Source organism: Mustela putorius, unplaced genomic scaffold (genome assembly GCF_011764305.1).
Source record: "Mustela putorius furo isolate JIRA1106 unplaced genomic scaffold, ASM1176430v1.1 tig00000129_pilon_pilon_pilon, whole genome shotgun sequence".
NCBI lineage: Eukaryota > Metazoa > Chordata > Mammalia > Carnivora > Mustelidae > Mustela > Mustela putorius.
The window spans coordinates 13,380,519-13,406,177 of NW_025421290.1; the positions used below are offsets into that span (position 1 = coordinate 13,380,519).

The window sequence follows — 25,659 nt, forward strand, 5'->3', positions numbered from 1 at the left end:
AAGTTTCAGACTCTCAGAATCATCTGATGAATTTACTTCTTACACTGACATTTTGTCGTCTTTTTTTTTTTTTTTTTTTTTTTACCTTTTCAGAGAGCTGTCTGTGCTTCAATCCCAGGGGGACCCTCACCTGGAGCTCCAGGGGGGCCCTTTCCTTCCTCTGTACCAGGATCCCTCGTTCCGCCGCCCCCACCACCTCCACCCCTGCCAGGTGTAATGCTTCCACCCCCACCCCCTCCCCTTCCTCCAGGCGGCCCTCCCCCTCCCCCGGGGCCACCTCCCTTAGGAGGGATCCTGCCACCTCCTGGTGCTCCACTGGGGCTGGCACTCAAGAAGAAAAACATTCCGCAGCCCACAAATGCCCTGAAATCCTTCAACTGGTCTAAGCTGCCCGAGGTAAGCCCTTTGTTCTAATTTTCCCTCTAAGGGATAGCATTAGCAGCTCGCAGTGTTGTGCCTGCAAAGGGAAACAGTCCTGGCCGTTAATTGATTTCAGTTTCTAGTTTGGACTCGGGTTCTCACCAGCTCAGATATTTACGTGATAAAACTGGACTAAATGGCATGTTGTCTGAAGCCAGCCCACTTTGAGCATCTGGTAAAATGAAAAATTGGGGATAGTAGCACTTTGAAAAAAAAATCGTGTCTATTCTTTTTGTGTATTAACTATAACTCTAGCACTTATTAACTTGTTGTTTGCAGAATAAACTAGAAGGAACAGTATGGACTGAAATTGATGATACAAAAGTCTTCAAAATTCTAGATCTTGAAGACCTGGAAAGAACATTCTCTGCCTACCAAAGACAGCAGGTAACAACACGTGGTCTCCAAGATGCTAAAAGAATAAAAAAACATCATCCTTGTGCGTGGTTCCTGGGCCATCTGTCACCCCATGATGTGATAGGCATCTTAGTTCTAGGCTGCTGGGTCTACCCTGGTATGTTCCTGCCAAGCAGCATGGTGTGTGTGTGTCCACATGTGTGTCTAGGTGCCCGTCAGTTGTGTGTGTGAACGTTGATACTCATACCCTGGTGTGTATTCAAGACCTTATCTCCTTTGGTGGAGGCAGTTCTTAATACTTATGATTTTTATCACTTGTACTTAGTCCAGAAGGGTCACCAGGAGAAAATAGTACTAGGAGAGCTACGTAACTTGTATTGTCCCCTCACGAGGTGTGTTTCTCAAGCCATCTTAGCATATCTGGCTTTTAAATATATGTATCAAGTGGTTATTATCAGAAGTGGACTGCTCTGAAGTAGGTGGAGCTTTTAGAAGTGCAGAAGTTTGTAAATAACTCTAACTTGGCAGTTAGCTAAAACCTCGGAGAGGAATTCTGACTGTATGTCATGAACCTGATAGACTCAGAAGTGGGGCTGGGAAGGCGGAGCTAGTTGGCGGATGGCACTGATAGAGAGAACCAGAGAAGCTTCTGAAACATGAGCAAAGCATTTGTGATACTAGTGAGAATACTAGTGGTACCTGGTGCTTGCTGGCTGGCTGTGTCGATGTGACCAGTTAGCAAGCATGATGCCATAAGCCCCAATCCCTTCTGGCTGGTACCTCTTACTCCTAGAGATGGCATCTTAATAGATCCTCCTAATAGTAGACCAGAAGAGGTCACAGCAAGGTGGCTGGGGACAGAGAATTTCAGAAGAACAAGGAACAGGTGGAGTAGGGTCCCAGTCAGACACCTGGGAAGGGCTACATTGTATCCTGGAGCATGAGCAGGAAGATTCTTCACCGTGACCAAAGAGATGCTGCAGAGAGCAGAACAGGTCTTACTAGGAACGCAGGCATCTGCACAGGGGCTTTCCTTGGGCTTTGCTGGGAGGTCTTTAATGCCTGCAGGAATCATGCCCGGGCAGGGTGGGGGGCCATCCTCAGACAAGCTGCACACTTCCTAGTCTGCTTAGGCGGGGCCTGGTTCCCAAGGAAAAGTGTCTCAGAACAGAACAAGCAAGCATCAGGAGAAGATGGACTGAGGCTGGGGAGAAGAAAAGCTGACACATTTTTATTTCAAAACCTTTGATGCACCTGAACTTGAAAAGGTAGTGTATGCCTTTTAGTCAGAATATTTCACTGAGAGGGAAAGCTTCTCTGTAGTGCATTTTATGCTATGCTAGTTGAGTACGAAAATGCAGATGGTTGTCTGTTATGGTAGCATGACCCTAAAACAGGAGCCCCTCAGCTGGGACCTCCCTCCCTCCCCCGTAAGTATGAGGCAGTTGTACACACAAAATAAAGGAAAGCAAAGAAAAAAACGATAAGACATGCCCAGTAGCTTTCAAAGGACAGCCAAAGGGTATGTTTTCGGGCCCTCGTATGGCAGGTGTTTGGATCAGGCTTGTTCTGATTGGCTGTGATGGGCCTCTTCTCTCTGGCTCTCTGCTGACCCAGGAGGGTGTTCTCTGGGTGACATTTTAGCAAATTTCCTGTTAGATTCAAATGATCTTCTGACCTCGTTGCACATCCAATTGATTTCCCACTTCAGTTTTAGTCACTAATACTGGCCCATTCTGGATGCCTAAGATGAAGGTTTAGGAATTCAGAAAAGTAAATTAAAGGAAGGGAAAACAGCAGTTATTCCAAGCTGCTGTTCAAGTCTGAGCATGTAGGCTGCATTTATTATGAGGGCAGGTGGTTAAAAGACCCAAGTTTACAAGACTCGTAATTAACAGGCTTTCAACAGAAGGTGCAGAAGGATGCTGCCAAAGTGCTCTGGGACAAATATGTGGACAGTTCTCAAGAGCTCTGGGAGATGAGGTTGTAGAAAGCCTAGCAATTGGGTAATTGTCTCCTAGCAACCAGTTGCTGTTTAAGTAATCAGTAGTCATTCCCGTCAGTATAGACCAGAACATTTCAGTTGTACTTAACACTAAGTAGACTGGTAAGTAGAATCATTTGTGACATTTTCAATAGCACTTCCTGGAAAAAAAATTTCAACACATTTGGCTCTGCTTAATTGAAGTATGTTTCCTCTCTTGGTGCAAGAATTTGAGATGAGATTTTTAAACCATAGATATATTTCCCAAATGAAGGTAATGTGAGCCATTTTATTGAGTTTATTACATGTTGAGAGACAAAAAAAAAAAAAAAAATCTAAAGATACAGACATTCTAGTAGAAATATGTAGGACAGAGTAAAGGAAATGGGGTATCTGTCATTGCGTGTTCCCTAGTCTCCTATCTAATGGCAATGTCTAAGACCCGTGCATTTTCATTTTAATCTTGGCAGTGCACTATGTAATTATCATCACACTTGAACTGCTCTCTTTTCCACTCCCAAGTGAATACTGGGAACCTATTTTTTTTCTACGATATCTCCTCTTTCTTCTCTCCACTTCTAAAACCCTGGTCAGATTGCCTGAACTTCAGCCAGTTGCTTGAGCAAGTCAGTTTCTCAGGCAGAAGAACACTTGAATGCCATTACTTGCATGCCTGTAACAAGAACACTACACTAAGATTTTGAACAAAATCTCAAATATGAGATTAGTATAATTTAGGTGAACACTGATTTATGATATTTAGGAGAGATTTTATATACATATGTACACATACACAAAAAATGCCCAATTGATCTGAGAAATATTTTATCATTAAAATCAAAATGTATTTATAATGTCTGCTTTGTATATGAAATACTTCAAAGGTTGCAGATGTATTAAACTGTTACACAGGTGTGCGAAGCAACTTGCTACATAAAAGCAAAGTGGAGAAACCTGCAAACAACCATAATATAGACTAAAAAATGATAATATTAAGTATCTATTACATTTTTGGTGCTGAATATGAAATATATAGTCCCAGTCTCATCAATCCCAAAATTTAATTCTTGAGGCACTCTTATACTTACTTTTTTATTTAACCCTCATGCCAGCTCTATGAGGTATTATTTCTATCTCACCAATAAGTAGAAATAGGGCTTAGTTTATATTCAGTGTCTGAACAGGTGGCACAACCAGGTTACAAAGTGGCGTAAATTCTCAGTTTCACTTGGTTCTTATGCAGTGCTCCTGTTGGTGATGAAAGTCAGGCTTTGTAAAGGATTGTCTGTAATCACAGTTTTAAGAATAAGACCATTTCTATTCAGGATTTTTTTTTTCAGTGTGGATAGCAAAGGTGTGCAGAGCTGATTATGTAGGCTTATGTGCCCCATGAAATGGAATAGCAGGCAGTTATTCCCCTGCTTACATTCCAGAAGTTCATTTGAAAGTCAATTTCTTGAATCTCAGAACCTTATTTTCTCATTGAAACTGTATTATGCGTGATTTCCAGGCCAACCACAAAAGACTTATTTTAATACATAATGTGCATTGCATAGTAGTACTGTTTCAGATAGAGTTGAACAATATTCATTTTGGTTTTGTGGGAAATTTTCCTGTTGAGATGTTATAAATTCATTCTCCCTATCTGTGGAGTTGGGTAGAGGAAAGTGAATGTCCCATTAACCTAAAAGGAGTCTTATCTTTGTAGCGATAAATTAACAGCTTGTATCTCCATTCCTTCTCAGTTCTTTGCCTGAGGACACTCCTTTAGCAGCATGTAGTATAACATTTGAAAGCCTCTCTGCTCTGATTTAGGGAACGAAGGATAACTGTTATCCCAAGCTCCTGAATCTGACCTCTCCTGCTAATATGTAATAGAGAAGTCATTCTTGGGCTCCCATTTGGAACATTCAATGCTATCTTCTCATTTTTTTAAATATAAATGATCAAAGAATTTTTCTTTCTTTTTACATTTTCATTATTCTGTAGATCTAGATTTTACATTGAAAAATTATGAATTAGGGTATTTATTTCAGGAATCTTGGCCCTTAGCCACAGCACATATAGAAAGAAAAGGTTTTGTACAAATAGTATGTATTTCTATGAATAGTATGCATTTTTCTAGAGAGAGGTCCCTAGCTTTTATCAGATTTACAAAGGGACCTCAACCTCAAAAAGATTAAGAACCATTCAGGTAAGGATTATTATTATCTGTGAAGTGTTGAAGCATCCTGTCATTGCAGAACTTTATCTCTAAGAATCTGTCAGCATTGGTTCCTGAAAATGCAAGTCCCAGCTTTCTGTTTCCCAAAGGCCTACACCAAAAATCATCTGAAAAAATCAGACATCCTATTAGGTAGAACCAAATATAGCTGATCTTATGGTGTTTGGCCGAAGCCAATTAGGGAATAATTTAGAAGTTTCAAGAAGAATGGTAACTTATTTGAAAGAGGCCTGGAAACATCATTATTTTTAACATAGCATATCTAATAAGCTTTGTGATTTTATTTAAAATGTGTTGGGTTAAAGGACCCCTAAAGAAGGGAAATCTTAAGGCTAACAATTGACTAAACTCTCCCATGGCCTTCCTCATCCTCACCTCTGGAAAGATAAGATACCTTACTTAGCTATTAACTGTTACCCTTACTTCTGCTGCTGGTGATAAATGGGAGATCCTGGACCAGCTGTTCTTCAACTCTGTGGAAAAAGAGAGCAATAGGAGAAAAAAATGGGCTTGATCATCAGCCTGAAAGATAATTGTATAATAGCTTCCAAGTACCAAGCTCATACGTGTGTGTCAGGTACTGTACAAAATGCTTTCCATGAATTATCATGTTTAATCATCACAATAATAATCCAGTTGTTAATTCATTTTGCAGATAGTAAGACTGAGCTGCAAGCCTCACACCCAGTCAGTGATAGTTGCCTAATTCCATAGCGCACTACAGTGAAGGTCCCAAGTCTTAACTTTCTGGTGGTGGGAACTTAATGGAGAGTAAGTTGATAGAAAACTTCAAAGAAGTTTTTTCTTTGAAGGCCAGACAGTAAAAGCTGGATCTAAATTCAACTTGTCTCTTTAAGAGAGAAAAGTAGGATAAGATGACTTCATGGAATCCATGTTACCATAGTTTTTTCCTGCCCTTGGAAGGAGACACTGCTTTCACAGGGCAAGTGTCCTGAGGAGTTTCAGACTAGAAAACCTGGTTGTTAAAACCAGGACAAAAGAAAAGTGTGGCATCGGAGAAGCAAGGTTTCCTGTGGTTATCAACTTATTTAAATGCCATTCTAGAAAAGCAATCCATCCTTGTATGGGTGGAGCAGAAGAGGGACACATTGTGCTTCCCACTGGAAGAATGATGTGGAATGGCTCATCTTAGCTATGCTGTCAGGGCCGGTGCAGCCTTGAGGAATCTGCTGAACAACTGCTGGTTGTGCAAGCCGTTGGCCTGAGAGCTGGTGTGTGTTTTGTACACCAAAGCCCCACTCATTCCAGCACAGCAGAAACATGTGAAGAAAGCTGGCACTTTCTCTTAACGTGTCAGTTGCTTCTCCCTCTTTCTCTTCTTCGTTCCAAGTCTCGTCTGGAGTATTTCAGGAAGAGGCTGCTGACCTTGTGTGCTTGAACAGCCCTGAGGCAGCTGGGACAGCGCCACCAAGGGCCTGCACACAACATGATCATGTATTGTCTCTTAATTGCACATTCTGTCTTTTTCCTCATACTACCCACAGTGCCACCAGGCATTGTTTGGGACTCAGGGGATTCTGAGGATTAACATTATTGACCTATATTGTTGAATTTGTCTTTTGTATTTTCTTAATCCTTCCTTATGGCACAAGAAGACAGGAGATTATTTCAACACCATCACCACCACCACCCCCACCCACCCAAAAAGAATATTTTGCTGGTAGGACATTACCATGGGAGTAGTTTCCTCAAGTTGATGGAATTGATTGATATTTTTCTGCTTCAAGTGAATATCATCATGTTGAATAAATGGAGCCCATTTCTCTTTCAAAGAGAATTTGTTCCTTTCCCAACTTGGGTCTTTCCGGAGTGTCTAAGTCCTTTCTTCTCTGAATTTGATTTGCCCACATTGAAAATGGTGTACTGCGCATGTCGTTTTTCTCTCCCCAGAATGCTTAGTTCGCACTCTTCATCGTATCTTCAGTCAGACTCTCCCATCTTCATCAACTCTCATGGCTGGTCCTTGGGGCATAAATTCTCTCTTACCCTGTGTCACTGATTTCCTTGACTGCTTTCACTTTCTCCCACTTGTTGTTGTGATTTCTGAACTGCATGTGTCTGATTTGCCTTTTCCATGCCTCTGCCATGGCTGTAGGATTTCTTTGTGAACAGTAACTCCAAGCAGGTAAGTAAGCAACTACTCAAACTTTGCTTACTATAACTTCTTGGCTCAACATAAGCTCAAAATATCTTGGTTATCCAATTTTTTTTTTCCTAGATAGTGTAACTCAGGGCTTATATAATTCTGCATTGGGTTTCAACTCTTAACTGATACTTAGAGGTCTGCCTGAAAATATCAGCATGACAGAAGACAGTTGACGTTTGATCACATGGTGCCTCTTACTATAAATTTCATATTGTCTTTGTTTTCCTAAACTGTTACACAGTTCCAGAGCTCATTGGTTTTCTTACATTTTAAAAATGCCGTGATCCATTTTTAAAATTGATTCTGACCTCTAATAAAATTAAAACTTGCTATTTATCAAGTTAGTCTGGATTTTCACCTTGATGCCCAGTTTACATAAATAGTATTTTATATACAATTGTTTTTTGCCTCTTCCACCATAAATTACGATGGGACATCATTGCTTACAGCTTTTTGTACAGCAGCGGAGTACACAACAAAGTAGTGTTTTGTTGTTAATTCAAGTAATTGCACTCATGCCTTGAACTGCCCCCTGTCTGTTATCCATCAGACTCCAGGGTGATGAAAGGTACCATCTGGGCTTGGGAGCTTCCTGTTGCACATGAGGACGTTTGGCAGGATTTATTGTTCAGCTTTTTGAGTGCTCAGGATGCAAATGGTTCTGGAGTGAATGGGCCCTGCAAACGGCCAGGACTGGCAATGGCAAGCCTCAGCCGAGCTTGATTCATAGTGACAGTTCTTCTGTCTGCTATCCATAGGGATTTGGGGGACAAAGGAGGGCACTGCTCACTGATAATTTATGCACGCTTAGCATCTTCAACTTCGAGATGCACTTTGTTCTTCCAAAAATGCTTTTTCAAATGTGGGTGGTCAACTTTTCTTACTACTTCCCTTTGTCAACTTGATTTTAGCCCTTTGTTCCACCACCTCCCTGGACTCCCTCCCTCACCATCTCAGCCTCGCCTGTGTGTGTGCGTGCGCGCGTGTGTGTGTATGTGTGTGTGTAAACAGAAAATTTAAAGGAAAATGTGTGTCTGAAGTCGGAATGTCCCTGTTTGACTTTGATGGATTTCTTTCATGCTCTTTATAGAAAGAAGCAGATGCCATTGATGACACACTGAGTTCCAAACTTAAAGTCAAAGAGCTTTCAGTGATTGATGGTCGGAGAGCTCAGAATTGCAACATCCTTCTCTCGAGGTATTGTTGATATTGAATAAACATTTCTGGTAAGACCAACTTTCCTCTCCCGTGGCTCCCATCCACACGTTTGTACTTGTTCTTTTAATCGGATTCTGCTGAGATTCAGTTCTTTGGATTCTCTTTTGTCTAAGGAGAGGAGAACTCATGGCCCCTACTTCCCTGTGTGGAATATATCAGAGCTGGATGCTTCTTCGTTTCTTAGAGTTTAATTTCCACAGAGTCCTGAAGTTAAAGAGTGGAACATCCCAAATCAGTGTTTTGTTTTGTTTATTTTTCCAGAGAGCCTATAAAATGGACTTTACCTTTATTTATATTTCCTGGCTTTAGAAATATTTTAGCTGTTGAGTAACACTGTCCCAGAATCAGCAGCAATGGTAAAAGCTCTTTGTTTCATTTTGCTTTTCTAAGTCACCTTTTTATACTTCAAGTTTATGATTTTCATGTTCTTTCTGAACATTTTTATGACTAAAGAGATGTAAATCTCAAACCTGAGTGAAATGCTAATTTATCCATTTCAGCCTTGTTGAGAATCTTTCTCATAATTAGTGAACCATCACGGCCTTGGAACTTGAAAAGAAGAAAGGAAACTTGGGAGGCTGGAATCTGCCCATAGCTTCAGGCACTATGTCTGGTTGTTCTGGGCATTTCAAGTAGCTTTTCTGTATCTAATTTCTTCTTTTCTCTAGAAGAAACTTTTCTGTCAGGCAAAGATACCTAACGCTTAAGAGATAAATGAATATCCTAAATTTGGGGGCATTAAATATAAGCCTCCCTGGTCACATTCTGAAAGAATATTATATAGGTATTAAAGCTGGTTTAAGGTGGCTTCATTTTCAGAGTAAAAAGGGAAAGTGGCAGCCTTTATTTTTTATTTATTCAGGAAGTGCAAGCATGGGGAGGGGCAGAGGCGGAGGTAAAGAATCTCAAGCAGACTCTGCACTGAGTGCCGAGCCCAACGTGGGGCTCGGTCTCATGACCCTGAGATCATGACCCAAGCTGCATTCAAGACTCAGGCATTTCACTGGCTGAGCCACCCAGGCGCCCCTGCGGTCTTTATTTTTAGATGGTCTTACAGTGAATTTCTTTTAACATAAAACACTGCTGCTTGGGTTACAGCGTGGAGCTTGATTATTAGCCAGATATATATTACTTTAGGGAGCAAATGTTTCTTCTCTTAGAAGAGAAACTGAAGCTTAATGAGATCCCTGAATTTAATACAACCAGGAAGGTAACGAGAACCATCCTATTGGCATTTAATTTCTGCCTCTGGCTGGAAGCTATGTAAATGGCCAGGCCCTGTACTTAGCCCCACTTTTTTTCTCCCTGAACACATGCTCAGGAAGATACCAGGGAAATAAACTGAAGGTCTACTTACTTTTCTTCTATAGTATATACAATTCGCTTTGCTGTCATTTCCTTTTACAAGTCACATTCTTAGTAGTGACATTAAATGAAAATTGGGGGGAAGTTTTTTTTCCCCCTAAAGCCTAGAATTTCTGCCTCTTTTTATGCTTTTGCAGTCTAGAGGGACATTTTTAAACAGCTTGACAAAGGGAGCTATCACCCTGAATTTCTATATTACTTAAGTGCTCATCACAGTAAAATCTGTGACCTAGTTCCTCATAGACAGATTATTCTCAGTACGAGATGTCAGTGAGGATAATAACACTGACACCAGTTTCAGAGAAGGTTACAGCTCTTTCTGGCAAATTTCCCATCTCATTATTGAAGGAATTATTTCTTTTTTTTTTTTTTTTTTTTTTTTTTTTTTTAAAGATTTTATTTATTTATTTGACAGAGAGAAATCACAAGTAGATGGAGAGGCAGGCAGAGAGAGAGAGAGGGAAGCAGGCTCTCTGCTGAGCAGAGAGCCCGATGCGGGACTCGATCCCAGGACTCTGAGATCATGACCTGAGCCGAAGGCAGCGGCTTAACCCACTGAGCCACCCAGGCGCCCTGAAGGAATTATTTCTTATTTGTGCTGTGCAGTTTCCTTGTTACCTCAGAAGTGTCAGAGCTTAAGGTGACTTAGAACTTGAACACTGTATCTAAACTCTCTCTGGAAGATAATTTTTGAGAAATTGCCTTGTATCTGTTAGAGTAGCTATTAAAATCCAATTTAACGAATGAGTGTTATTATAATGAGCATAATTAAAAAGCAGATTGTACATAACAAGGTAATTTTGAGTCCCAGCTGACCTTACAGTAATTAGACCTTATGGATCAGGTTCTAAAACCTCTTTCCCACTGAGGACTCAGCCCTATATGCTTTTCTGCTCCATGATCAATAGTTTTACTCCTGTCAGGAAAGCACAGGACTGACCTGTAGTGTGCTGTGTGGTAAAAGTAATAGAAATGAAGCAGATTTAGTTTTAATTTAGGTTGTGTTTAGTTATTTAGCTGGTCAGCAGTTCACCTTACTTTTACCACCCTCCTTCATTGGCAGTGCGTTACCGCATACGGAAGGAGCTAGGGGCTAGAAGGAAGGAAGAAACCTATGAAAGTGTGTGTGATGCTTTTTTTCTTAGAGTTATCACTTTGACGCATTTGTTTGCCTGGCGCTATGCAGGGTGCCACAGAACAGACTGTGACTTTGAAAGCTCATGGCTCACTGGAGAATGGAAATGACACCAGCAAGGTAGCTTGTGAACAGCTCAGGCCTAGGCTGATGGGACCAGAAGGAGCCAGATGCTCAGCCAAGTGAGAAGGACACTGATGGGGCTCACCAGAGGGAGGGGACCTCCTAGAGCGATAACAGTTACACTGGGGGGGTACAGGGGGGGGGAAGTTCTGAAGAGGCACTCCGCGGAAGCCAAGGCACCTGAGGGGTCGGCGCATAGCTGAGAAGGAGAGCCCCGCATGGTGGCATCATCAGTCATAAGGAATGAGACTGGGCAAGAGAGCCCGGGATCCATGCCTGGTGCCTTCGTGAGTGCATCACTCAGTCAGGGACAAGCAATACCCTCCTCATCTATAAAATGAAGATGAGGGGGGGACTCAGGAGTCAGAAGGAAGCCCTTCCTTCCCCACAAGCCCAGCAGGGGAGGGACGCACAGTCCCTGTACTTGGGACTCGCCGCCTTCATGGCCAGGACTACCCGCAGCTCCTGGAAAGAGACTGCCTGGAAGGTGACTTTGAAACAGAAGCTCCAGGCCATGAGGGTCCCCGCTTGCCACAGACTTGCAAGTGCAGTGAACGTGGTGCTCCTCAAACTAAGAACCCCCTCCTCAGGCCACAGGCAGAGGGAGCACCAACTTACCGGGCTTATCCAGGTGACATGTGGCAATTAAAATTCACTCTGCTTTATTCCCTAAAACCGACCTCTCCCTCCCTCCCCCAAAAAAGAAAGAAACTTGGAAGCTGGTTTATATTGCAAAATGAACCCACCTTAAATACACTTTTATGAAGTGTTCTGCCATTCTTTTTTTTTCCAGATGCTCACTTAAAATGGCGGCCAGGGTGCAGTAAACCACAAAAAGCTACTTTAAAGTTGGGGGATTTGGCTTAAATCCACTGAAGCAGAGCTAAGGCTGATCTAGCCGTCCATCCCTAACTCATTTTCATTATGCCTGGATGTTCCAGTTCTCTTGGCAAATTTTTGAAATACTTGAGGGACGCAAGGTAGACTTAACTACTGTTTTTAAGTGGCCGGTTTGTTTCCTTCCTTGTAAAGAAAGTTGAGGTGGATGTCTGAGAAGTTGCCACCCTCCAGCACACCAGAACACTGGCAAGCTTTAAAAGCGATTAAAACATTAGAATTGGTAGGGTCCTTAAATTACAGAGATTAGCAGCAACTCACTCTGTGGATGACAGATGATACTGAGAACCCAGCAACCTACAGACTGGTCCCCGAGGGCGGAGTCCCCTTCTCCTCTTTCCCCGAGGGCGCAGTCTCTTTGTCTGCTCCAGCAGGCCGCGTGTGAGGCAGTATGTTGACAGGTAGATTTTCTTAAGTACTATCCATTAAAGTCTCAAGTCTCTTTGTGAAACACATAAAGAGAAACCAAAATTGTTATGAATTAGAGCTAGTGTTTTGTCCAGACAGCCTCTGGGGGTTGAGAAGCATAAATATATACAATTTCAAAAGCAAGAAGTTCTGCACTCCATACGGGGAGCTAATGAATGCAAATCTGATACTTCAAGTATTGTTCTCACTCCGATTTTCAACCCCTTTTCTTTTAAATGCAAAACAGAAGGGCTCAGCGGAACCACACCATAAAGTAGTTTCTTCAGCTCAGTGTGAAAAGGACACAGAACTAATTTACTTTTTTCTTCTAAGTGGGGCTTTTCTCAGGATGGCTATAGACGGTTCCACAGCCAGTTGGTTTTTATTAGTGGCGGTTTCAGCCTTCCTCAATGTTCCTCTTCCCTGGCCGGGCCTGGCTGAACTGTGGTGTTTGCTCCTAAAGGATTCAGAGCCTTTCGTGTCCTAGAATTGAGGGCTACCCAGAGCCTGTCCGGTGAAGCCAGGATATTTTTTATCCTATCATATGTTTTACCCACACCAGCTCAGCTAAATGGTTCCAATGAAGTTTGGGGATTTTCCATCATGATGTTCTGGTGAAAATGTTTGTGGGGTGATGATTGTCCCAAGAAGACTAAAACAACCTGAAGAGGTCTGAGCAGGTCCAGGGAATTATGAGGGTGCCATACCTCAGATGAGGTGATAGAATGGGTCTCCTTTTAGAACACAGGCAGTTTCAGGGCTCCTGGGAGACTCAGTCAGTTAAGTGTCTCAGTCTTGATCTCAGGGTCATAAGTTCTAGCCCCATATCCATCAGGACACACTCTCCCTCTCTTTTAAAAACAAAAACAAAAACAAAAAAGCAGTTTCACATATTGCCTAGATGCCATGTATTTGGATTTGACAACAGGAGGTAAAAGAGGATGCTACTAGTACAGTAAGATGCACGGATTTGTTCCTTCCCTTTCCTACTTACTGGCACATGAAACAACATTCAGTGTACATAGCAAAATGGCTGGTTTTCACAATATTATGTCAAAGTTTAGCAAAAAGGACAAGCCAGAGCTGTCCAGAGTGGGGTGTGTGTGAACCCCAGGTTCCTTTCCTCCTTCTGTGACCTTTGTGCCCACCCCTGCACTCAGGCTGCCCTCTCGTTTATCTGTGAGAGCACGAGTATTGCAGCTTATCGTTTGATGCCCCCAAACACTATAACCATCTTTAAATTAAGAACGCTGTCTTGAAATTCTTGTTTAATACTCCTGGGCCTAATGGATGCTGTGTACAGAGAAGAAACTGGTAGAAGTAATGGGTTGTGAGAGTGCTTTGGGAAGTGTTCATAATGACCCTAAGCGCAGTGTAGTGATCACGTATCTGCATGTGAATGTTTAGGTTAGGAAAGTACTGCTGCTTCTTGTCCCCTTTGGAGAAGAGTCCGTTGGAGAGTAATACCTATAGTTAGTTTAGTGAACCTTATCCATGGCCAGGCAGAGAGATCAGTGCTTTACGGGCATTATTTGACGCAGTTTGATGAGAAAACGAAGGCTTAAAAAACACCTCATCCAAGGTCACATTGGCCCAGCCCTCTCCGCCAGGACTGGGGCCCAGCCTGATGCCAAAGCCCCTACCTTCAGATGCTCCCTGTGAAGGCTGTATATCTTGCCCTTGTATTTGTGTGTGTATGTCTTTATCTCTAGGCCTAATGTGATTTTTCTTGAAGATCATAGACTAGAACAGACCAAATAATGTTAATATGTCACTTTAGTGGTAGTTTAATAAGGAAGTAAGATTTTTTTTTTCTTTAAGTAAGTCTGGAGCTGATGCTTACAGATAGAACAAGAGAATGACTCTGTTGTTCTAGCTAATCATCTGATGAAAACCTTTCCCCCTAGTGAAGACTATTGGTTGTGTCTGAAAGAAACACATTTTTGCAAGTGCATTTTAATTTCATGACTTTTCTTTATAGTCCACACTTTGTTGTGCTGACATAATCAAGATGTAAATCCTTAATTTAATTAGTAAATCATATACGTTTATGATAAACAGAAAACAGATTTCTGGTTTTACTTAAATTCTTCCCTAAAAGTTATTAACTAGATAAGCAGATTTGTAAAAGGAATTTAGGGTTAGGAATCAAGAGTTTCCTGTTTGTGATAGATAATGCCACTTTCCGTACATTCGACCTTGGGCAATTCACTTAGACATTCTGCGCCTCAGTTTCTCCCTCCATTTAAAAAAAAAAAATGACCATCACAGTTATTTTAAACCTCCAACAAAATAATATATGTGAAAACTCCTCCACCATGAAGTGTGTTTGCCTTTTACTCTGAGTATTAACTATTCAACTTTTTAATAATAACAGATTTCAACCCTTTTAAAATCAATTTTTAATCTGAAAACAAACTTTAAACAATCCTGATGAATTATCAAGTTCAGAATTTAGTTTTTTGGGGTGCTAGGTGGCTCAGTCGGTTAAGCATCTGACTCTCGATTTTGGCTCAGGTCATGACCCCAAGGTTGTGAGGTCAGACTCTGTGCTCGTTGTGGAGCCTGCTGGAAATTCTCTCTCCTTCTCCCCTAATGCCTCTGCATGCCTGCACACTCTCTCACTCTAAAATAAAATAAATAAATCTTTAAAATCTTTTTAAAAAAGGAATTTAGTTTTCCTTTCTCATCTACAGTACATGGCTACTATATGTAAAGCAAACGGTGGGTATAGATGTCTTACCTATTCCTCATCCTCCAACCCCTTACTTAAGGAAACTAAACAGTAGAACAATAGAAACTAAACAATAAAACAGATATGTTCTCTGTGTCAGCAGAGCATTACAAAGTCCTGAAAGAATGTTAAAACGGTTTCAAAATACTATTTTTAGGGGCAATATTGTCAGGAAATAAGCTTTCACTAAGAGATTTTGAGAAAAACAGTTCTTGAAAATCAGCAGCTGGAGTAGCAGAATGAATTATCTTGCATTAAGTTTTAATACTCAAGCCAGTATTGTTAACAACAAAATAAAATATTCTTTATCCAGGTTGAAATTGTCCAATGATGAAATCAAACAGGCAATTCTAACAATGGACGAGCAGGAAGATCTGCCCAAGGACATGCTGGAACAGGTGAGCTGCCAGACAGACTTATCTCAGAGCACAAGTGACAACTGGCTTCCAGCAGGGAGTGGGATATTGAGAAAATCTGGTTGTTGCTGGTGGATAATTTCCTCATCTCTGAACCAATGTTGAATGTGGCTCTCTTAAGAGGCTTTATTCTCTCATTGCTCCTCAAAATGTTGGGTGAAAAGGAAGGTCACAAGTTTGTCAGATGCCTGGGACCCACAAGGCCAGATTCTGTTCTTCATGCTATAGTTACTATGCCTTCATAGGTCATACAAATCTATCAACTCCAGGGAAGTCTGTGGGACAGGCTTACGGAGAATCTTACCAGCACCATGAGATCACAGGCTACTACATAAACTGATTCATTACTGAATCCTTAATAAAGTTTGTGTATTGGCCTTGACGCACCATTTCTACACCCCAGTAGTTACCGTTAAACCCCTTAGCTCTGTCATCTGCATCAAAGTAATTCGTATTAACCGTGGCCAGCCAAGCTGGATGGAGTGACTTAGCCTCTCTTCATGCAGTGTTCCTTTAACACGTTCTGTGGAGCCATTCCAACTCTGCTATGTGTGTCTCAGCAGCTTTGCGCAGTTGTCCCCCAAATGACAATGTTCTTGAAATAGAAGATGTTTCAGGGATTATTACCTATCAATCTGGCCCTGAATATTTCCGTGCTTCGTGGAGATTGTCTCCATGCTCTGAAACTATTCTGTCTGCTTGTCTCATTGTCCTTGGTACGAAATCCTATTTTGCATGACTTTGGTCTAGAGGTCCATGTTAGTGCCAGGTCCACTGAAGGTTAACTGTGGACAATCGTGGTACCAGGCTGAACTTGAGGTCTTGGTTGCGGGGATGCTCAGCTCCCAGAAGCAGAGTAAAGGCTGTTTAGCACTGTTAACAGTGATCTTGGGAGGGCGTGGCTGCCCCAGAGGGAGTGTCTGTGTGCTTATGCATTTTTCCACAGTGTTCTGGCTGATGTCAGAAAAGGCCTCCAACACAGAGCAGGGAAGAGTGAAATGTGAGGTGTCACCACACCACAGTGCACCCGCTCCACCTAAAACCTGCAGCTGCAGTCATCCTGGGGAAGCCCTCACACTTAGCAATGGAATAAGTTGTCAGGCTGTCCTTTTTGATGTTTGACTTAGTTACCAGTAGCCCATGACTGTGCATCCAAGCCTGTCAGGATCCTTTGTGTACAAATAGTTTAAACATAATTCCTAAACTGAAAATTAATTGTTTGGAGCATTTTACAGCTTCTCTGCACACTCTTCCCTCTCTGTCTGCAACCAGTCCTAACAAGGGTCTCTACCCGGAAGTGTGGCCCAGCTTCCTTCTGCCCCCCTCCGGTCCCCAGCTGACCCTGCACTTGGGGTGCCTGCATCAGAAGCTGCTCACACAGAGGGAGGAACTGTGCCGAAAGCTGCTTTGGTCCTTAGGCCTTCAGCCCCTATTGACAAAGTTGTATGTTCAAAATTCCACAAGATCTGTTTACTGTGAAATTGCATGCAGCAAAATTCCTCCTTGAGGGAAGGGATTTCAAGATCTTGCCAAAAGGGCTTCTCGTGCAAATAGAATGTACTTCAAATAAATACAAGAAAATCAATTTACTGAAGCAGAATCTGGCCAAATGGGATACTTTTGACCTGGTCTACCCTGATAATTCTGTGGGTCTTACTCTCTGGTCACCTACCTACCATACTCTCTTTTCCTCCTTATTCTCTTCTTCCTCTGCTTCCTCTTCTTTCACACAGCACTTCTCCCAGACAAACTTTTAACTAGTATCTCTCTACTCCTAGTTAGGATTTGCATTTGAATCAGATTCCTTCCCTCCTCTCTGCTTTTAGCTGCTGAGCTCAGAACTCAGAGGAGATTGATACCCTCCTCTTTCTTGGAACTATAGTTTTCTCCTCATTACCAGGTATTTGTCTAAGTCTTCATTCCTCTCCTAAAACTATCCGGACACAGTCTGTCACTTGACTCTGTTTTGGGAAGGACTGAACCTTAGCATGTGCCTCTCACAGCATTCTGTACAAAAGAGCTAGTGTTGTCCTGAACAGGGGCCTGTGGCTTAGTGCACACAAACCAGTGTGTGTGTCGTGGGGGGAGGAGGAATCCCTAAGACTCGAAATGAAGTTCCTTGCCCAGTAGATAAAAATCCAAACTAAGAGGAAAAAACAAGTCTTTTTCTCTCTCTTGCTTCTCCCTTCTCCTTCCCTTATTACCTTCCTCCCTGAACTGAGGAATAGCAAGAAGATACTGGTCCTGTCCACTGGTACCATTTGAACACAGGTACATAAATGCCTAGAACCAGTCAGGCTACCAGACCAGTGAACCCACCGGCATCCACATCCATGACATCCCATCAGGAAAGAGGGGTGGCTCTGGTCTCTGCTCTGGCCCAGCCCTTCCTTCTGCTTAGGAACCCAGCTGGATCAGAGCATCCTGTCTGCACCCCGCCCCCCCCCCCATCATACACCTTTTTCTCTTCACTTTTAACTTGTTCAAGTCTCAGCCTTTCACAAAACACCTTTTCATACTGTGCATGCCCATCTAGCTACTGTCCTCTCTCTCTTTTGATACAAGCAGAGTTCTTGAAAGCTTGTCCACACTCACCTCCTGTTCACTCTTCCTCACCTCCCGAAAGCTGTTCTCACTAAGGACTCACCACCTCCCTGTTGCCAAAGCTAGGGGGCACTTTGCAGTCCTTATCTTCCTTGATTTGCTGCTGGTATGTGACACCGATGGCCACTTGCTCCATGGTGAAATGTGTTTCTTTGGCATTTCATTGTCTCCTCTAAAGGTTACTCCTCTTGTCCTCATTCCTCAGACACTGGCTTCTCTCCAGCCCTGCTTTGTTTCCGTTGATGGTTCCCCTGGTTACCTCACTCACATCCTTGCATGTTGTAGTCAGTATCCATGCTCTGTCTTCCAAACAGCTCTGTATAGCGCATCAGACCCATTTGTCCACCTACCAACTAGGAATCTCTACTTGGTTCTCTTGCCAGTATTTCAAACACTAAACACTCTCTCCCCACCGACTCTCCTCCATTTGGTCCTGGGTTTCCTGTTACATTGTATACATTGTATACAATGTATACATTGTTGCCTAAGCTAGAAGCCTGGACGCATCCTTTTGACCCTCTACCATAACCCGACATCCATCAACAAGTCAGGCTAGTTCTATTCTAGAATCTACCTATGACCCAATCCAGATCACCATCCTCTCTCACCTGGATTACTATACCAACAATCTAATCACAACCCCCTAATACTTTTGATCCTTTCTAATTCCTTCTCTGTTGTGAGCGTAGTGGTCTTTTTAAAATGTAAATTCATCCCTCTACTTAATATTTTAAGTCCTATCCCAGAGCCCACAAAATAAAGACTGAAATTCTTTCAAGGTCCTTGCTACTCCCTGACCTTGACCACTGCTACCCTCCCCCACTGCCATTACAGCTATTCTACTGGCATAAATGCTGTGCCACCCTTTCCAGACCCTGGCATGTGGTGTGCACTCTGCCTGGAATATATTTCCATTCACCTGTAGTTCTATTTCTCTTTTCCTCCTGGTGGCACCCAGACTGCCTTTTCTGAGGTCCCATCGTTAAATCCAACAAACTTTGGAAGCCTACTAAATGAATCATCCAAATGCCAGCTTCAAATTATAGGGAGGCTCTTGGGGTCCAGAGGGTCAGTATCATTAAAAAATGTATATGTATCCAAGGGCATCCGATCCAGAAAATACTACACTTGGACAGGGCTGCGGGTATATATATACACATATTTGTGATTTGAAATAAGACACAGAGTACTTTTTCAACTTTAAATATCGCTGTTTCTCCCACTTTCCATGCTCATTTCTTCCGCCAAAATAAAAAATAGAATCAAAAACCAAATCCTACCATGTTCTTCTCATCCATCATGACATGGAGCAAAAAATGAGATGGAAATACATAAGGCAGAGAAATAAACAAGTTGAATGGAAAATACACATAGAATTACTCATCCCAGCATGATGTAATAGAAAAAAGCATTGAGCTGGGAGTCAAGAGACCTAAGTTCTATTTCTGATGATTACATGAACTTTCTCTGTAATTCTGGGTAAGTGGCTTTGTCTCTCTGGACCTCCGTTGCATCACCTTCTAATGAGAGTATTGAATATCCCAAGTCCCTCTAAGGGTCTATGCAAAATGGATCCTGGTAAAGAGCTTCCACAATCTGATTTGAGAGACAATATAGAGTAGAAAGTTGCCAGGAAAGAATCTTACATCAATTTAACTACCTGTAAGTAAAAAAGAAAAGATTTTTCCTCAAGTTTCATTGAAATATTATTGACCTACATATTGACCTATAAATTTAAAGCATACAGCATAGTAGTTTGACTTACAGATGTGAAATGATAAGGTAATAAGTTTTGTTAGCATCATCCATCATGTCCTGTAAATACAATAAAAAAGGAAAAGAAATTCTTCCTCATGACAATTCTTAGAATCGACCACCTTAACAACTGTCCTGTACATTATACAGCAGTGTTAACTCTAGTCATGCTGTGTGTTACCTCCCTAGAACTTACGTTGTAACTAGAAGTTGGTACCTTTGACCACCTAACTGCAAAGATTTAGTCATTTGTATGGTATCTTAACAATGACCTGTAGCACAGTTTATAAATTCAACAAAAGATACAGTCTCATTTTGGGGCAGATAACTGAAAGAGTGAAAATTTACTGCAAGAATTTAGTTATAAACCTCAGTTTTAATATTTGCATGTGCTTCTTAGCTCTTGAAATTTGTTCCTGAAAAAAGTGACATTGACCTGTTGGAGGAACATAAGCATGAACTGGATCGGATGGCCAAGGCTGATAGATTCCTTTTCGAAATGAGCCGGTGAGTTTGAAAATGCCTAAGACATGAACATGCCCTTGACCTCTCTCAGGAAGATAAACTTGTGATTCTTGTTGAATTAATTGGGCCAGTAACCTGGCTTCACTTAAAGCCCTTTTAAATTATAAAATCTTCTTAAGTCAGAACTATGTGGAATTTGTTTTGTTTATGGGAATTCTTCCCTCTGGGTGAGCCAGGGCTAGCATTTCTTCATAATTACCTCTGGTTCTGGACCTAAACAAGTCATAACTTTTCCTGGTTCCAGTCAGTGTCTCCCCCCACCCCCCACCCCCACACTTTGACTGCTATGGGATTATATCTCCCTTCTCTCTGTAGCCCAGCATCTCAGAAAATGGGCAGACCCAGCCGTGTCGACCTGGAGCCCACATGAATGAACAACTAGGGTCTGGATGTCAAATCATGACACATGCAGACATCTCTAATCAGTCATGGCACACTTCCCACAGAGTCTTGGCAAGCATTCTCAACCCTTCTCCAGAAAACCCAGAGGCAGCCACTGCTTCATAATTTTGTTTGGCATGTGAGCTTGAGTCTATTTGCCATCCCAGGCCTGAAAAAATTGATTCTGCATTAGAAAAGGACCAGTGGTGCCGAGACTCTCCTTCAACCCCAGGGCAGAGCTCTTCCCCTGAGTACCAAAGGCCTATGAGTGTAGCCAAGGTGAACATGGCTCTCACTCTACACTTCTGCCATATCTAGACTTATTTTTGTTGTTCCATCTCACCTTGCTGTTGGGAAGAATACTGCTATAGGACAAAGGATGGTTTTGGAATTTTGACTGGTGTGCCCAGCAAGCCTGTGTGTGGATAAATAGATGGTCACCCACATTGGCCGCCATTTTGTAATTGTCTAGACCTGTGCATGCATCACCCCCCCTTGATCCTTCTATCAGCGCCACCAGGAGGCTGTTGGGTAGGGAGGTATTCTCTTCCATCTAATGGAGGAATTTAGTTACCTGTTGAAGGTCACCTAACAAGAGGAGAACCTAGACTGCAAATGTAGGTCTATTTGATTGGATGGGGCTACTGGACTGAAGTTTCCCACAGAGAGCAGCTAAGGCAGTGATCTGAGTTCAGAAGGCCTTGGCAAGAGTGCCTGCGCTCCCCCTCTCAGCAGCAGCAACTTATCTTAGTGGTGACCAGAGGCCAGTTTGCATCCTCTTATCGCTGGTCACTAGTTGCTGTCTTGAAAGGCAGAGCCTGTCAGCCCTGAGGGGAGCAGAAAGGGAGCTAGCTGTAAAGAAAGGGGATCATTTGGGGACATGAGTGGGAAGAAGATGATATGAGGAGAGGTTGATGGACATGAGTTTTACTCTGTAGCTTTGCTGGAGGCAAACTTTGTGGAAAGTTAAGCATGGGAGAAACATGAGAAACAGCCCCTCTCTTGCCCAGAACGTGGAGTAGGCTTTACATTTTCATTCCTTTTTATCTCCTCTGTTCACAAGAGTTCCTGGGACTCTGAGGAAGGGGAGGGGACAACTCTCCTTTTCTTTCAGCAGTTGCCTGATCTTTTTAGAGCTAAGGACCCTACGGCCATTGCCCAAATACTCCGGCAGTCAGAGGGAAGTGGGCTCTTCAGACAAAGTGGCCTCATTTCCTGTGCTCCTGTCCAGACGAGGAATAAGGAATTATGTGTGTGTGTGTGTGTGTGTGTGTGTGTGTGTGTGTGTATTGGGGGGTGTGTACTCTAAAGTACCTCCGCCTCCATATCCCCTGAGTGAACATAGATAGACGTCGTAAGTAAATAAATGCTCATCAGTCCGTGCTTGCTCTTACAGAATTAACCATTATCAGCAAAGACTCCAATCGCTGTACTTCAAAAAGAAGTTTGCGGAGCGGGTGGCAGAAGTGAAACCTAAAGTAGAAGGTAAAGTCAGGCCTCCAGATTGAAAATGATGTTCATCATAAGTACCTGTTTGCAAGTACAGTCCAAGTGCGGATAGTAAACAGGATCCCTTGGGTGATTTTTTTTTTTTTTCCTTAAAATCTCCTGGACTTGAGGTGGCTAGTCACATAAGATCCATCCCTAGCTCTCTGTCCTGGCCTGGCTTCTGGAGCTTACAGCACACCTCCTGGGCTCTTCTGGAGAAGTGGGCTTTTAACTTGCTGGGTGTTGGTAAGACACATATTTGACCACCACTAGCTAGGAGTCTGTAACTAGCTTTATCACAGTGGTGCTATACTGGGATTTCTAAGGGAACATTTCAGGCTGTTAAATTTTTAAGTGTTTGAAACCTCGGCAGCTGCAGAGCACAGCCACAGAATGCAGGCTGGACTCAGGAGCCTGCTCCAGCCCCAGTCCCTTGTGGGTCATGCCTGCAAGCTGCAACATGGAACACATTTGGCCAGGGGCTTCTTTGTCGCTAGAATTGCTCAGTCATCCTTTTGATCTGAGTCCTACCAGGCAAGAAAGCGTTTGCGGCGGAATGTGGGAAATGCGGTCCCTTTCTATGTATTCTTAACTGCGCACAGTTAATGAATCAGCCAGGAAAAGGACGATTGTGCAGCTACCGTGGGTCCATTGAACAACATCACTGGCTCTCCCCTTGCTCTTTGCTGCTAGTTGAGGTGTTTTGTAAGGCTCCCTGATTGTCTGGCGACCCAGGCTTACCTCTTCAGTATCTGCTGTTGGGTGTGTGGGTTAGGACGGGTGTCACTGAGGCGTCTCGCTGGTGGTAGTTGTGGTTATGTGTGCTTTATTTTGAAGCAATCCGTTCCGGCTCAGAAGAGTTGTTCAGGAGCAGCGCCTTGAAGCAGCTGCTAGAAGTGGTTTTGGCATTTGGAAATTACATGAATAAAGGCCAAAGAGGCAACGCGTACGGATTCAAGATATCCAGCCTAAACAAGATTGCTGACACAAAATCCAGTATTGACAAGTAAGTACGGATTCTTCCAACACTTGGAGGCCCCCGGAGCTGAAGTCAGGACCCCTCCGGGCCTCCTGGGTCTCCCTAATGCTGCAGCCTCTGGTGTGCTTGACTCTCGCGCATGCTCCTTCCCTCTCCAGCATTGACTTCTCTCCTCTCCTAATTACAGATAACCCGGAATTCCCATCGGGCTTATTATCCTTCATCCATTTTCAGTCCCCGGGAAGATAGCATCTAGTCTAAGTTTAAGAGTTTTTTGGATAAACTTTGTATTATAGTGTAATACACTAAAGACAAGGTCATCAGTCAGAAATGCACCACCGGATGAGTTTTCACACACTGAACCTCTGTGTGACTAGTGCCTGGATCCAGAAACAGACTGTGACCCGCATGCTAATGGTCTCCTCGTGACCTTTCCCAGGCATGACCCCCTCCACAGAGAACTGCGTTCCAGGGAAAAGAAAAAAACTGACAGCTGATGATAGAATGTGAAGTTTGTTGGGGTCTTAGGTATGCTTTCCGTCCTTTATACATTGATGCTAGCAGCTATAAAAAATTATGAGGTATAAATGCAGTTTGGCTGTTGGTATTAAATTGCTCCTTCCAAGACTCCTCTAAATGTTTCCTAGAGAGTTTTTAGGTGAATGGATTCTTGTTAGAAACACCGAGGTGAAAAGTACTCTGCTGTCATTAACAGGTAGGCTCATTAGGCATAAAACACTAGTTTCCCAGGGAGCTCTGTTCCGCTAAGGCTCTTCCTGTCTTCAGAGCAACTTGCACAGTTATTTCTAAGGTGAACTTCCCTGTGTCCAAATTCTTCTTAGAAATATGGGCTGTTCACCCTAAGTATTCCCCACTAGTAAGGCTCTTTACTCTGTGTTTTCTGTGAGATTAGTGACGCAGAACATTATGGCCATCCTGAATCCATCCTATAAGAAATAAGCAATATGTTAAGTTGTAGGGCTAAACCTTAATTTTGCATTATGTAGAGATAGATTAACAAAGGGCAGCTGTGCAATCACCACCTTATTTTTAACGTACGCCCTTGATCCTTCCAGAGCACTTTTGTATTTGATAGTGCGGGGTACACAGGCCAAAGGGCTGTAGCACCTGTTGTCAGATTAAGAAACTGAGGCAGTGTCCAGTGGTTCCTTTAGCTTGCCTAAGATCACAGGCAAGGTATTTGGCCTCATGGGTATTTGACACCTGTTCTCTTATCCTCAGCTCCGCTCCGACAACACATGGACCTTATTTGGAAGGTGTAGTAGATAGCTGCAACCTCGTACTTGCATATAAAGGGCAGTCACCTTTTTAAGGGTGTTCTCTTCAACTCCGCTTGCAAATTAAAGAGGAGGAGACCCTCACTACCAGTTAGTCCTCTCTCTCTCCCTCCCTCCCTCCCTCCCTCCTCGCCCCTCCTTCTCCCCCCACCCCTTCCCTTTCTCCCTCTCTCCCCCTCCCTCCCTGCCTTCTCTCTCTCTCTCTCCCGCTCTCTCTCCCCCCTCCTTCTCTGCATTCTCTGTCTCTCTCTCTTTCCCTTGATACCCTCTGCCCCCTCATTACTGATAACTTGGCACTTACTCTGAGATTATCTGCTTGTTGAAGTTACCATAGAATTTAATATGCAGGCCTTTTCAAAATAATAAATTAAAAACATTTCTGATCTCTTTTTCCTCCTCTTCCTGTGAATGTTTTGTCCCTGGAAATAGTGCCCCAGTGTCTTGTAAACCCATAGTGCCTAGCAGAGTGCCTTGTTTATAAGCAGTCACTCAGGAAATACTCAGTTGACTCTAATCAAACTGCGCAGGGGTGGGACAGTTAGCCGTGAAGGGTGCGTTCCCTCTGCTTCCCTTGTTTCCCGCCATACGGATGAGTAATCATGTGTGTGGTTGTTGGCCGGTTTTTCATTCTTCAAGAATTTATATTCAATCCAGCAAGGTATTATTTGGATAGCAAACGAATGGGAACGTTCTGATCTAGCCTGAAGTCTTTCTACACTAAGAAAAGTATATGTGTTTAATTGGATTTAGTGTCTCTAAATAACAAAGCATCTTTGTGAAAGTGAAGAAAATGGCTCTACCCTTTCTTGTAATGGCTGCTGGGGTTTGGCTCCCTTGGGCCTACACCGAGATTCTGTGAACAGCAAATCTGAAATGGAAGGCTAACAGCTCGACATCTACAAAGTAAAGGGCCAGAATCACTAGCCACTACTTTACTTTGCTGGGCTATTGTTTTCTAATAGCTTATTGAGAGCAAGAAAAATGAAGGAAAAGTTTTTCTCAGACGTGGGCCAGTTGACTCAGAGGAATGGGATCGCACTGACTTGTGTGAAGATGCAGGGACAAACAGAAATAAAAACCATTTCGTTATTATGGGAAAGGAAATTATTTGACAATTCTGCTTCACTCGGGGTGGGGATTGCCGAGGCTACTGTGATTTAGCATTGTAAATTAGTAGCCTG

General features: G+C 42.8%; 1 protein-coding gene across 4 annotated transcripts in view; it reads left to right on the plus strand.

Moving 5' to 3' along the window:
* DAAM1 (dishevelled associated activator of morphogenesis 1) overlaps positions 1-25,659 on the plus strand; it is a 162,691-nt gene that overhangs the window by 123,202 nt on the left and 13,830 nt on the right. For 3 of the 4 annotated variants that reach the window (XM_004738862.3, XM_045070058.1, XM_045070062.1), the window contains exons 14-21: positions 94-396; positions 700-807; positions 7,102-7,131; positions 8,243-8,349; positions 15,346-15,430; positions 20,208-20,314; positions 22,110-22,198; positions 23,039-23,207. In XM_004738862.3, coding sequence (XP_004738919.1) covers positions 94-396; positions 700-807; positions 7,102-7,131; positions 8,243-8,349; positions 15,346-15,430; positions 20,208-20,314; positions 22,110-22,198; positions 23,039-23,207 — 998 coding nt within the window. The remainder of the gene's footprint in view (positions 1-93; positions 397-699; positions 808-7,101; positions 7,132-8,242; positions 8,350-15,345; positions 15,431-20,207; positions 20,315-22,109; positions 22,199-23,038; positions 23,208-25,659) is intronic. The other variant, XM_004738865.3, reaches the window with a different exon arrangement.